The 14,175-nt window shown below is 38.0% G+C and overlaps 2 protein-coding genes and 1 long non-coding RNA gene across 3 annotated transcripts in view; 2 read left to right on the forward strand and 1 right to left on the reverse strand.

Annotated features, from left to right (window-relative positions):
- LOC137986683 (outer dynein arm-docking complex subunit 1-like) overlaps positions 1-362 on the forward strand; it is a 1,638-nt gene extending 1,276 nt beyond the window's left edge. The window contains exon 1 of the mRNA XM_068833625.1: positions 1-362. This exon is cut by the window's left edge and continues 1,276 nt beyond it. Within this exon, the coding sequence (XP_068689726.1) occupies positions 1-362 (362 nt within the window).
- Positions 363-2,674: 2,312 nt separating this feature from the next.
- LOC137986672 (sortilin-related receptor-like) lies at positions 2,675-13,354 on the forward strand. The gene is made up of 4 exons (XM_068833610.1): positions 2,675-3,722; positions 10,732-10,974; positions 12,226-12,381; positions 13,222-13,354. Exons 1-4 carry the CDS (start codon positions 3,444-3,446, stop codon positions 13,291-13,293), a joined length of 750 nt encoding a protein of 249 aa, XP_068689711.1. The 5' UTR covers positions 2,675-3,443; the 3' UTR covers positions 13,294-13,354.
- On the reverse strand, positions 3,739-6,616 carry LOC137986674 (uncharacterized). The gene is made up of 3 exons (XR_011119953.1): positions 6,408-6,616; positions 5,330-5,488; positions 3,739-4,196 (listed from the first exon to the last, which is right to left on the reverse strand). It is a non-coding gene; the product is annotated as an uncharacterized lncRNA (long non-coding RNA).
- Positions 13,355-14,175: the final 821 nt, after the last annotated feature.

The raw sequence follows: 14,175 nt of genomic DNA on the forward strand, positions 1-14,175 counted from the left end.
TAGGAGGCGGAGCAAATGTAGACGATAACAACATTTTGCAGTATCTCGGACTTGTTGAGCAGAAATGCAACGAGCTTTTACAGACCAAAGCCCTACATAAAGCCAAGTTTGTAGTCGAGGAAGCTGCGACGGAGGTACCGATTGAAGGACTTCAGGGCGCTGGTCCACAACCTGCGCATGCGAACTTGAGTATTGTACCTCCGCCAATTGAAGAAGATGCAGACCAACCCTGGTTCATTAACGATGCAAAACCGCTGACCGTTGAAGAAGTTCAAGCGCTAATTGTGCAGGGAACTGTGCGGGGTGGACCCCTGAAAGGCACAGGGGCTACAAAGTTTCAGGGAAAACGAAAGCGAGTTTGATTTCTGCAATTGATGAAATGTAACATTTTGCTATCTTTTTATAAGAGCTTAAATAAAAATGTCTTTGCTTTTGGTTCGAAGTTGCTTTGTTTGACTAAAGTGGTATTTGTAATGACAAATTATCCAAGAACACCTGGGGTCAGTTGCTCGAAGCCGTGTTTGAGTTAAGAGATATCAAAACCTATAGAATGCTTAATTCTGATTCGAGCAACCAGGGCCAGATTGCTGCGACGTGCTTCGAATCTTGCCTGCCCAGTCTACATTTTGTCAAAGTTTGAATTTCTGTTGCTTTCTTAGAGACAGAATTTACCATAGGAACATTAAAGTAACAACAGCGTAGTTCATTTTGACTAGCTTTACTTCTTATTGGCCACTACTCGATATGCAACTAAACGCTAACCCAGAAATGACTTAGTTAAATAACACAAATTAACTAAATGCCTGTCGAGCATACATAACTAAAAGTGCTACTATGACGAAATTTGCATCTTCCCTATCTAAGCCATTTTGGCACATAAACACGTAGTCTGTATGAGAAGAAGAATGCTGTTTACCATTTTCAAATATCTCTTTTTGTTCTGGAGATATTCAAGTTTTTTAAATATGCAAAGTAGCCAAGTGATGACGTCATAAACCCAACCAAATTTTGATCAAGTATGATGGAGAAAGATATCTCAGCCAATTTGTATCAGAAATACTTGGTTCTTTGCAGTAAGATTCTAGTAGATGTGTTCCACAATATAAGCATACCATTTTTGTTACCATGGCAACATACTGGGTTCCAGACCTCCCTGATATTAAAGGCTTTGCAGGCTACCTTTGGCGTTCTGTTTTGGTATTTGCAAATGGTGCCTCATCTGCATGATCCTGCCAGCATATGAAGATGTTACGTCGAGTTTATGGCCTTGGTAAATGTATTTCTAGCCTGAGATCACCAAAATATTGAAATCAGGTTGGAGGGGACTGGAAAAGAGTGAGTTGCCATGGGAACCAATTTCTTTACAGTCGTTGGTGTGTTGCCTTCAGAACTATTAGCTCACCAAGTTTCAATGGTCTCTGATGCAAATTGACCGATTCGGTTGGGTGAATGAAGTCATCAGCCTTCTCATTTGCATTTTTTACACATTTTTCAAACTTAAATATCTCCGGAACCAATGCAGATATTTCCAAACGGTAAACAACATTTTTAATGTTTCATGGTACTCTATGTGATAAACCAAAAAACCCAAGGGATAAAAATTTGATCACAGTAGCACTTTAAATTAGACGTTTGATGTTGCTCTTTAGCAGCATATTTAAATGAATAAAAAATTAATTCAAGTGAGACCTTGACTGAGCTGATTTTGAAAACTTACAAAAATATTAATCCTTTCTTTCGCCGATCTACGGCATCAACATGGATAAACTTTGAAAAACTGTTACGCTGGACAGTTTTCAAAAACCCCAATCATAATCCATTTCAATCTCCTCAATTTTACCCATCGCTGCCTGCACAGGAAAAAATAACAGATTCCCATTTTTGGATATTTTAGGGTATTTTGAAGAATACCAATAAAAATCCCAAATTTGGCAAAGTGAGACAAGTCCCAACCAGAGAATTCCCAACCAAGTTCCCTGATTGGGACTTGTCTCACTCTTCCAAATTTGGGATTTTTGTTGATATTCTTTAAATACCTTAAAATAGCCAAAAATGGGAATCTGTTATTTTTTCCTGTGCTGCTTTTGTATTTGCTGTTTTATTCAAACCTTCGAGTTCCTTCAATATTTCAGGGGCATCCGGTGATAATCTTCGGTGAACTTATGTGTTCGGGAGAGTCAACCTGTCAAACAGCTATAGATTTCTTTACTCAGTTAAACATCATACTTTATAAGGTTCGCAACTGAAGGGTTCACAACTGAAGGTTCGCAATGATAGGGCAATTACGTTTTAGCAAAGGATATTTTTGAAATTGTTGGCACCTGAAAAGGTCACTTAGTAGTTTCGGATGAGCAAATGGTTCGCTGGGAAGTTTTTAGAAGGTAACGTCCAGCGAGCGGTAATTGTGAAGAAGAGCTCCCCAAAAAACCTGTCGGCCGACAGTTGACCGACAGGTTACCGACAGTCTACCGACAGCAAACCGACAGGTTAAGAAAAAAGAAAAATTGTGGTAAAAATCATAACATTCATAACATAACATTCCGTAATGGTGATGTATGACTCGACAGCCTTCACCTACCTACCGATCGACGGCAAAGTTGAAATTATGTAAAGTAGTGTTATCAGTTGTTATCAGATGCATAAAGGATATGTCACTTGCGTAATTTACAACACACCAGACAATCTAAGAATCACATTGGAAGATAATTTAATCGAAAACTCGCCTAAAAACTCTGAAAACCATAAGCTACGTATCGATACAAACACTTTCGTTCAAATCGCCCTACAAATATGCAACGCGAGCAATGTCTGAAATGAAAATATCATTCCCCAAAATTTTCGGACACTTCAATTATTCCGAACAGATCAAATTCTTCTAGGTGATAAAACATCTCTTTAGACAGTCTTTAAACGTTACAAGAAGCCCAGAAATGTCTCTCAAAGGCTTTTGGCTTAATTTCTCGTGATTGTTTACGTTTCGCTCGATGTGGTTGCCAGGCAGTTTCCAGTTGCCGACTTTGCGCTAAATCTCTTGACATATCCACTTTAAATTCGAGCAAAATCGATTTTCTTGAAACCCAATCATAAATTCTGAGTTACATTTCGCCGAGTTCAAGTATAAGAGGTTTCAATCCGGCTTGAAAACTGATTGTCACTTGGTTAAGCTGACATGCATTTTGAGACCTTTTTGCAGCTTGGACAGGATGCTTGTTGCTCTCTAAATTGTGATGATCATTCGAAATTCCAAATCTGTACACATCATCATCGGTGGTAAAAGAAAGTATAATAAATAACAAATTCTTGAGTTTATTTCCTCCTTGTAAGTAATGTTTTTTTAGCCAAGTCATCGCGCGTTACGCGCGAGCAGTTGCGTGACGTCACCTCACGTGACTTTTCTAACTCTTGTACCAGTCTCAGAGCTACGTGAGAAATTTTGCTCGCTGATGATGGACAGCGCTGTGCGGGAAATTATCTTCCTTCTAGCCTTTTTGGTATTCTTAGCTGTTGGGATAACAGGAGTAGATGCCACAAAGAAGCCCAGGGAAAGGCATTTATTCGTTCAAAGGCGATCGCCACTTCCCGGTTCTCCGAGAAAGCTGCTCACAGTTGAACGGGAGGCTCTCGACAACAATTTTCCCTCCAGCGACAAGCGAGATGCTCATAATATCTTATCTAGGGTTCGACGATCTATAAATCCAGATACGTCTCCCAAAGTGAACGAGGTAGGGTTTGATAAAGTTATCCAATGTGTGAAAGTTTGCTGTAAATTGCGTGCAATGCAAATGAGTGGAATTTTTCGGCATTATTTTGGATGCAATATTTCTCCGTTCTTTGCGGATAATGGCAGCTTCCGCATTGAAATTTGAACGGAATGGCGCTGTTTTATCGTTTCGCAAGCAAGGCTATCTTTTCTCGGTGTAGTTGAGGTTTTTGCGGTAGTTTTTACTCGTTGTTTTGGAAAGATTTGGAGTAACTATAAAGGTTCGGTTACATAAACTTTTATGCTCTCAAGCTTGACGTATGCGTGCAAGCATGTAGCTTGCAGCAAAGTTATTCACATCAGACCAAAGCGAACTTCCAATAATAATACCTCCTCAAGAACCTCTTCTTTCTTTAAAGTCGTTCAGATATTTTTTGTGGGCATACTGTACATGAAAATTCCATCTTTTTTCCACACTCCACCTTGAATTGTGCTTCTGGAAACCCAACGAAAAGTTGAGAGTAGATTAATTTAGTTGGTAGATTTCATTGTCACCAGAAGGAACGACATCTAGTGTTTGTTTAACAAAGTTATATTTTAGTAAATAGTTAGTCAATGCGGAATGATGAAGGGCTGTCTGATCTTGGAAAGCATAGAAGCTGTTATTTCCATTTTCCAAAAAGCCCTATGGTTTCCAGCTGGTCTATTAGCACTTCACTTGAAGTTTTTGACATTCATTGTTAACGTTTGGTACATCATTTAACATACCTTCATGGAGCAGGTGAAATCTCATGTTTTAATAAGAGTTGTAACTTATGTTTATGTACAGTACAAGCTACATGTTAGGCTGAAAGGAGGGCTCTAAACAAATAAATTATTTATTTGTGTCAGCTGAAGTTGTATGAATTCCAGGAATGATTGTGATTGGTATATAACTTGTCAGTTAATCCAAAACTATTAACCCATTGCCTCCTGGGGGTTCCCATCTGACGAGTAAAATTGTCTGGCATTAGACAGTAAAATATTAAGTATGGCCGGTTTAGGCTGGTTTCGTGGTGAATGGGTTAAAATGTTTGAGTACAAGTGGATGAAATAAAGGCAATAAGATTAAGTTGGATTCAGACAAGGAGGTGGTATTTCCCTAGTAAAAATCTGCTTACATGTCTATGATTTAGTTTTATATTTTGCAAACTACAACATTAGGAATAAGACATTAGAGAACTCAACTGCTTTCTTGCTCTTTGAGGTTATTTTCTGATGTATTTGAACACAGGAAACAATCTTATCAAAAAGCGATAAAACAGTTAAGTTTTGTAATGCGTCATTTCTATATTTCTTAGAACTGGTAATTACTGTGAGTAAGTGGAATACTGCCAAGAGGTAGCAAAATGGATCACATCCCATGCACCACAACCCTGTCCTTGATACTATATATGGGCACAAGTCTGAAATCTGTGCATCTCAAATGAACGTGATTAGAATGGCTGCCTCATAACCTTGGCAGCAACTACATGTAAAACATTGTGACAAACACTGCTCTTTGATTGTCCTTTGTTAAGGCTGATAAAGTAGGGTTACCGTAATAAACATTGTTTGCAAAATAATGTGCTTACAAATCTGTATTCTTACCTGTGATTGTGTGACTTTGTGTTCACTGGAAGTAAGTTCAGTCAATTGCAACTGATGATTTTACATTGCTGATGAAGTTCAGGTGGTTCCAACAAAAATATGAGCATGTTTAAAAGGGATATAATAGAGGTTGCTAACCCATTTCCTCCTATATTTTCCCTGTTGATGAGTAAAATTGTCTAGCGTTAAACAGAGTAAGATCTATTAAGTGTCACTCTTACGAGTTAATGGTTAATTTTATTTACTACATTTTGACAAAGGAAGGAAAGGAAAGGAAAGGAACTTTATTTTAGTGTCTACGTGTAGTTATTCTAGTGCTCGAGCACTACAGTAATTGGGGACACTGTAAACTGAAATCAACAATTACTGAAAATCAAGTCAAATGGTTGTTTTTGAGGAGAGGGGAAAACCGGAGTACCTGGAGAAGATCCTCTTGGAGCAGGGAAGAGAACCAGGGCCATATTGGTTGGAGGCGAGTGCTCTCACAACTGCGCCATCCCTGTACCAATGTAGTTCTCTGGGCTCTAGGTTTTTTGGCATCTTTTTCTTCTGAAAGGCCAACAATTTCCGCAATATGAACTTCAGGATGGTAAATTTATTCATCAAAGTACAGTATGAACTAGTTATCATTGTAAGTCAAGAATTGTAGCCTGTGTTCACATACAGCAGTAGCCATTTAGTATTTCCCACAAGTAATGAATTAATTATGTTGGTTGGCTATTTTGGGAAGAAAATACAGACTGATATAAATAATATTGTCAGGGGTTTCGTTAGAAGCCGGTCACTGGCGGTATATATACCGCCATCTGTTTGCCTCTCACCGCTGGCTACTCCACCTTGATTTTTACTTAAACCCTTGTATAAAAGACAAGAGTGACCGCCACTTATATTGATAAGCCCAGGCATGTACTTCAAAGATTATTGAAATTTGGAGTAAGGGAGTCTTTGCAGACGTCATTGTTTAGATTATTTTTGTTTGAATAATGTACATGGATACAAGTTTAATCAGGCCTGCATCATGCTGATGTACGTTTATCAACAAATTGACCTCAATGGTAAAAGAACTTGTTAAACTTACCTAGTTAAATCTGCAGTTTAAGCTTTCTTTTAGCTTTGATAACGAGCCAGTTATTAGCTATCAGAAACTGATAAATTCTTTGGTGGAAAATTAGGTGCTAATGATCCCATAATTCTTTGGAAAATTTTGAATTTTCAAAGCATCTTGCTCAGAGAATATCTGTTATACGGGGTTCAAATTTTCAGGAGTACCTTATTATGGAATGCACTTTCAATATTCATTAACCTTATTCTCTGCTAACTGATTAGAAAACGATGTCCTTAGATAGTGCTAATGAGGTAGAAAATATGAACAAAGATTCCCCTATGTTTGCCTATCATGATACCAAGACTGATCAATATACATTTTTTTTGATATTGTGCATTGAGATGCTCTTAGTTATGTAATGCCTAAAGACATTCTTTCTGGTCTAAAAATGATTTAAAGACATGGCATTACGTGAAGGAAAAAAGATGTAATGCATATAAGAATGCAACCTCCTTTTTGCAACTGAAAATACAATGCTTTTACAGAAACAACACCACTGTCATAACTGACTAAAAAAGCAACTCATACATATAATAATTGCAATCATTTTCAAGGCTGTTGCCTAACAGGAGCCCGGTAGCCTGGGGCTCCCAAAGAATAGCTCTGGGCGCCTTAATTTTTTTACAGCAACACCTCTCACTTCATATGTTGGGCTCCTAAGTTCACAGCGTTTAGCTCTGAGGGCCCCTTTAAAATTTCTTAGGCAGCAGCCTTGATTTTCCTTTTCACTTTCTGATACGAAGATAAGTATTTTGATTGGTTGTTTCTCAGTGCAGATGTTTCAGTATCGACCATTGCTTTTATTATTTGAATTTTTTTAAACGGTATGTTGTCACCTGGCTTTTAAAAGTAAAAACATCACTAGTTCTGATATTTCTGGGTTAAAAAGTTATCAGAAGAATAGCTCTTTTGTTTGATGGACTGATATCTTTATTCAGTTCAGTGACAGATCAGAATCCTTTTGCCATAACCTTAGGCCAGTAATCAACAATAACTGCCTATCTCTCTTTTTAGTAAGGAGGTATTGTAGTGTTAAAATAGTAATACCTTTTCTCACGTATCAGTATCTTTTTGCTTTCTGAAACTTCAATATCCATGTGATGATGAAAATAGAATATTTCGTACCATTTATATTGGCGTGATCCACCCTCCTTAATATATACATTGTACATACCTTCAGTGAAAATGAGTGATAAAACAAAGTGAATGCTGATAACTGTGTTGGCACGATCAGCAGTGTGGCCTGATACAAAGAAACACATTGGCTAAAACTTTTTTTAACTTGCCAATTTTCAGATGTTTGCTTCACTTGTTGTCATTCCAGCTTAAGATCTTAATCAGCCTTTTTAGTTCTTTATGCTGCAGTGTAAGGATGATATATGTGACAGTCACAGAGGAACTGATCCCTCATGTTCTTCTTTCCTACCAGTGTACTTATTTTTAAACTTTGAAAGAAACAATTCTTAGGGGTACAGCCTCAGGTTCTGAAATGGGTTTAAAGAAAACATTGGGGCTTTATAGCTTATTTGGAGGAGTTTCCCAAATTCAGTCCAATTTTCAATAATATCAAGCCTTAAAACTCAAAGCAGGTTTTGCTACAGTGTTCAGTAGTTGTTGCACTGTATTGTTGTCTAGGCTTTACTCTAGCAACAAATTTTTGGCTTTGTGTGAGTTATGCAAGCTGCATACCAGTGAATAAAAATGTAAATACTTATTTTAGAATTTGGAACAAAAATGTTGTGCATCAGTGACTGTTTAAAATTAATTTGGAATGCTGTGTGGTTAAATGAAAAACAACTTCCATTTAGCGTAACCAAAGGGCTTAATAATTTTATTTGGCTAAATTATGTGGAATGATTTAAATCTGGTTTTCAGAGAAACTTAATGGCTGGAAGGGAATTTTTAAGAAAGTAACGGCAACAGAGTGTTAATGTTATTATTATAAATGTGCTTTGCTGTTGGTTGTTACACTTCATGATTTCACCCAAATTTAATTTGACGGAAACACCAGGTTGAATGTTATTATGGAAAAGTTTGTCTGATATATGAAGCTGTATGGAAAGAATATGTTAGAACTTTTCATCATTTCTTATTATAATAGTCATATTTTTTCATGGGGAGATTGTAACAGTACTCTTCTTTAGACTTAAAAGTGAAGTTTTGGGCAAGTCATGTTGACAGCCTGTCAGTGGAGCGTGAAGACTAATTATTGTTTGTACAACTGTACGTGATGTTCAGTTTAGGGCTTCTTAATTCTCATCTCATGCTGCTCAATACTGCACTATTAGTTTCAATACTGAGCACGTAGGTCTTTGCAAGCAAGGAAAGCAGTGTGCAAAGCTGGGAAAGGGTTTCAAAAAGATTCTTATCAGGGGGTAATTTAGTCATGCGGGGAAGATTGAAAACCTAAAGGGCTTTTTCACTTGCGGTGCCTCCCCAGAAGAGTTTAAGTTTTAGACTCTCGATGGTGCAATTTTCTACATTTTGAGGCCGAATGTAGGGTTGCTATGCTGCACCAGTTGTCTGAAGCAGACTAGTTTTGACAAATTTCGAGACAACTGTGACTGTTTGAGGTATGCGTCTTTGCGCGCAAAATGAAATAAAGCATGTGATGTCCAGTGTTGCAAGATTTGTCTAGGATAGACTTTTTTGCGGTTTCTGAAGCCGTGTTGGTTTGGGGGCAAGCACAGCTTGCATTTAAGGTGGCTTAAACCAGTTTCAACGCTTTTAAGAGACCTTGTTAATAGAAGGGTTGACACTACTACACTTAAAGTGCCCCTAACCCCAAAATATTTTTTTCGCTAAAATGAATCTTTGCACCTGTTTGAAACTCATTGCGGCCATTTTTTTCCTTTTTCTAACAAATCCTGCCGTTTTATAGGCTTCGAAAGTTGCGAAAATCCAAGCATCTTTTGCTCACAACCGAGTCAGATGGCACTAACAGTCAATAGCCCATTTCTGAGTTGCTGCATGCCTCAGTTTCAAAGCGAGTCCTGGTGCACAATCATTCAAATGGAAATGAGTTGCGTGATCTTATGCAAATCAAACTCATATATTTCCCTTTCATTAGTTTCAAGAGCACCAAGACTCACTTCAAAATTGAGAGGAACAGCAACTCGGAAATGGGCAATTGATCTGTGTTCCCCTCGCCTTCCTTTTCAAGTACATGTAGATAAACCTTAGTTGTAACCTGTATTCTAACCTTAACCCAATGACACCTCAAACCCTCTAGGACGCCCACAGTTGACAAATAAAGTCGTCTGGCGTTAGACAGAGTAAAATCTATTAAGTCTCAATCTGAGGGGTCACTGCGTTAAGCTGTAAGTTTAAGTGGTAAATACATGTACGTGAAGTTAGTTCATGTTTACCCTTAAAGGGAAACCGTCTTCTTTTTCATAAAGCATACCTACATCTTATTGACTCAACAAGTGTAGCAATGTCAACTGTTGGAAGTCTGAAAAAAAGACATCAATCCAGCCCACTCTTTGTAATTGACCTCCCTGTTAACTAGTAGACATCCCCTATTAAAGTAACCATGTCTTGATCCGTAGGAAAGGAAGATTAAAAAGCAAAACAAACAGAATATTTTGAGGTTGAAGATATTTGCTGTAGTTGTGAACGCTTTTTTTGGCAGAACTTTAAAATGTTTCATTTGGGAGTTCAAATACAGTGTACATGTACCGGTATGTGTTCGTCACAAAAAAAAAAAAAACCCATAACCCTTGGGTCAGAATAATCCAAGAGAGTTGTTTTATATTACTGTATGTGATAAAAGCGTAGCTGCCAATTAATGAGGCCATGCGCTTGTTCTTTGATTTAGACCTGCCCTGTAAACACCACTACCGGTAATTATGTGGCTCGTCATGTACTTGCATGTACATGTATAAATGTGATGCCACATTGAACCTCTTTTGAATTCATATACAGCGCATGGGAATTGAAGATAAAGTCATGTTAAGCTCCAAAAACTGTAAATATATAGTGCATACCTCCTTGTAACATGGATTGACAAAAAAGAAAGATTCTTTGATAACGCTTATCTTCAGTTAAGTCTACTATATAGAAATCATTGACTTGGTTAGGAAACTCCTTTTAATTTGGTCGTTGTTTGCAGACTTAGATTTCAGTAATACATGTATGAGTATTTGTCAACTCGGTCTTTGTACAAAGTAGAGCATCTGTTATTTCCAGATAAAACAATCCTGTCATTTGGCCAGAGTTGGGACCACTTACCTGATTGCTAAATGCACGACTGGCTTGTTTTCTGTTGTGATCAACTATGTATTTCTCTCAACAGTTCAAGCTTAATGATAGTCACTACCTGGCCTATGTGCACTGGGCAGGAGACCACAGGGATACCATTGTGGTGTTGACACGGGATTTTACTCCAACCATACACAGCAATAGTCATGTGTGGGTCTCCAAGAACTATGGTGTGAGCTTCAGCAACCTGACAAAGTTGTTCAATCTGCCTGGTACTAACAATGGGACGTTTGCACGCATTGACATGTTTTATTCGTCTCCTGTGGACAAAACAAGGGTTAGTCTATACAATATTGTACTTGTATGAACAGGGCTGCGACACTTTGAGGATGGTTATTTCTGGTTTTCAGCCCAAGGTTGGCAATCTGTCTTTTACACTGCAGATCATTGTAGTAGTGGTTGAAAATGGAAAAACAAAGGCCATTAATAATACACTTAATTGGCTGTTCCCTGTAGGGGCTTTCCCAAAGGTCAATAGGCATACATCAGACTGAAATAATGGTTACATGTATTTTGATTTAGCATACTCTTTTCAAGTGCCTTCATCCTAATGGGCAGTTCCTTTTAAGTATGTGTATGTTTTTGTTATTAAATTGCCACAGATGTAATAATTATCAATTATTATATGGCTTGTGTTTGTAGCCGATATAACGCGCGCTCTGATTGGCTAATTGTGTCTGAATTGTAGGGCATTATTCTCCCGTAATGCCCACGGGCCGATTACGGGCTTGCAAAAACAAAGCAAAAGGTAATTGAAAAGCCATATAATAAACTACTTACTAACCTCACTTGCTCGGGACCGTACTGGGGAATATTTGCCCTTGGTCGTTTTTGTACAGACCTTGCAGAGCTCGGTCCGTACTGCCACGACCTCGGGCCAATAATTATTCCCCAGTACGGCCCTCGCGCTTGGTTATTAGGAAGTTATTCTACCATTGTTTTACCTTTTCCATTAATTTTATCAGTGAAACCAAGGATTACTTGGAAACCCTCTTTTGTCAATGGGCTATCGGCATGCAAAGCAAAGATTGCCCACTAGCCTGTACGTGGCTAGTGGATTTTGCTGTAGGGCTTGTGAATTCTACATGTATCTTTCACTAGCCTGATGGGCAAGTGAAAGTTTTCGAGGGAATTTTCTGTGGAAATTAATTAATATAATTGAGCTTATAAGGATTTTTTCAGGCTAGTGAAAATGCCTTTTGGGGTGGTAGTACATGTACAATCTGGCTACAGCTTGCCCGAAGGGCAAAAAAAAAAAAAAAAAAAAAAAAATTCTGTGCACCCTTGCCTTTGTTTCAAAGGGAAACTTGCTGGCAGTAGTTTTTATATTATATTAAGTAATTAATCGTTTAGCTCAGTGGTCCTAGCACCCACTGGTTTAGAAGGTTTGCAGGTAACTTTGATTCCTGTCTGTAACACTGATTTCCATTTTTGGTTGTTGTCTTTTTGCCTGGTAACCTGACACTAACATAATTATGGTTGTAATTGTATTCAGTGATCCTTAACTCATTTGTTTTGGTTCTCCTAGTACCTTTTGGTCGACACTCTGCACAAAGCAGTGTACAGCACAATAGATGACTTTACCACAGTTATCGGGAGAAGTGTGTCTTTTACGCCGGATGAAATCTTTTTTCACCCAAGCAGCAGTAATGTTGCGTTGGCGTACGATGAGTCAACGTCAAAGGTAATTTAGTATTGTAATTCTTGGCTAGGTGTGCTGTTACCCTTATTTTCATTTTATCAGCTGTTGCTATCCTCTTCCTTTTCCCATGTTTTGAGTGTCTATTTAATGAATTGATTGTGGTTTAGTATTGTCTGTACAGTGGCTTCATGGCTTGGGCACCGGTATTGCAAGGTCACGGATTCAAACCCTGTTGAAGTCCTGAATTTTCGGGCTTCTCTACGCAGTTGCTAAAATTTCATTCATAACTGCAAGGATCATAGACCTTATTCATAAATGGCGGTTACATATATAATTCTTTTGTCCACTTGCAAATTAGCCTACCAAGCCTCATTTTAGAGCAAGAATTCTTTGGTAGGCTAATTTGCACTTCAACAAAAGAATTATAAATTGACCGCCATTTATGAATAAGGTCTATTGCTTCACTTGACTTGAAATCTGCAGTTCAATTTATGATTCATTTCATATATCATTTCATCATTGATTCATTGATCACGGGAGCATTAGAACCCACAAATGACCTGCTCCCATTGCCGTGGGTTCGTAACTCAGTTGGTTAGAGCGTCGCAGTGGTATGGTGACGTCACGGGTTCACTGAAGTCCTGACTTTTCCGAGCTTCTCTATACAATTGCTAATATTGCGTTCATAACTGTGAGGATCATAGCTTCACTTGATAAGACAGAGTAGAAGCTACAACTGGCCCTCTTACAAGGCAAACGGGTTAATGAATGTTAAGTTAAATATTACTGGTTACTTTACCTTGATTTCGCCCCTTTCAATGGATGAAAGTTAAGTTGTTCTCATCTCACTTATTAACCTTTTTGCTTCATTATTCTCTCTAGCTGTACTACTCAACAGACTTCGGTTTTACGTGGCGCTTGAAGGATGAGAATGTTCGTTCATATTTTTGGTGAGTGTGATTTTTGAAGTTAATGGTTAACTTAACCTCTTGTTATTGGTGACAGTTGCATTGGCTTCTCTTCTTGCAAAAATACTTCACAGTTTTGCCCTTTATTTGGTTGCATGTTCACATTAATCTCACCAGGCTAGATAATAATTTTATTGTTGTTGCTGTCACAAGTTACCAGTACTTAAACTCGGCCTCAGTTTGTTGAATTGAGTAACATAGCTGAACTTGACATGAGCACACAGAGACAACATCAAACTGAAATATCACAATAAAATTTCACTGGCAAATGTCAGGGTTCGTACAGGTCATGGAAAACTGGAAAAAGTCATCGAAAAGGTCATGGAAAGTCATGGAATTTAAAAAACTCTTAAGAGTACGAGCTCTGAATGGACACCAGGCAGCAAAGGGTTAACCTTTGCAACTTTGAACTTTTGGTAACTACTTAGTATCATAATACAAAGTTGTGAATAAAATGTTCGTACAACAAACGGCTCTATGATTGACATAAAACATTGTGCTTATAGTAGCTCAAAGCACTGACCTTGTGTTAGCACAACTTACATTGTATGTTTGAGCAAGCCAATAGACTTTTTATGTTTATGTGCTTTAGTTAGCTGCATTTAAATGAGAGTGAGGCTGGAGGTGACCTTGTTGTGATACAGACCTCCCTTCTTTTCTTATGTTAATGATTTTGTTCTCATACTAATTATTTGGAAATTCTACACAAAAAAGCAGTGAGGTTTCTCTGAAAACGAGGTCAACTCTGGCTTCCTTTTCTTAAATGGGCTAGGTAACTTAGCACACGACTGTAATAATGGTTAGCAGCCGAACTTACCACTGTGCCTTGTGACTGAGAAACTGTGGCATAAAAGTCTGATTTTAACTT

The sequence above is a fragment of the Montipora foliosa genome, unplaced genomic scaffold (assembly GCF_036669935.1).
Source record: "Montipora foliosa isolate CH-2021 unplaced genomic scaffold, ASM3666993v2 scaffold_263, whole genome shotgun sequence".
Lineage (NCBI taxonomy): Eukaryota > Metazoa > Cnidaria > Anthozoa > Scleractinia > Acroporidae > Montipora > Montipora foliosa.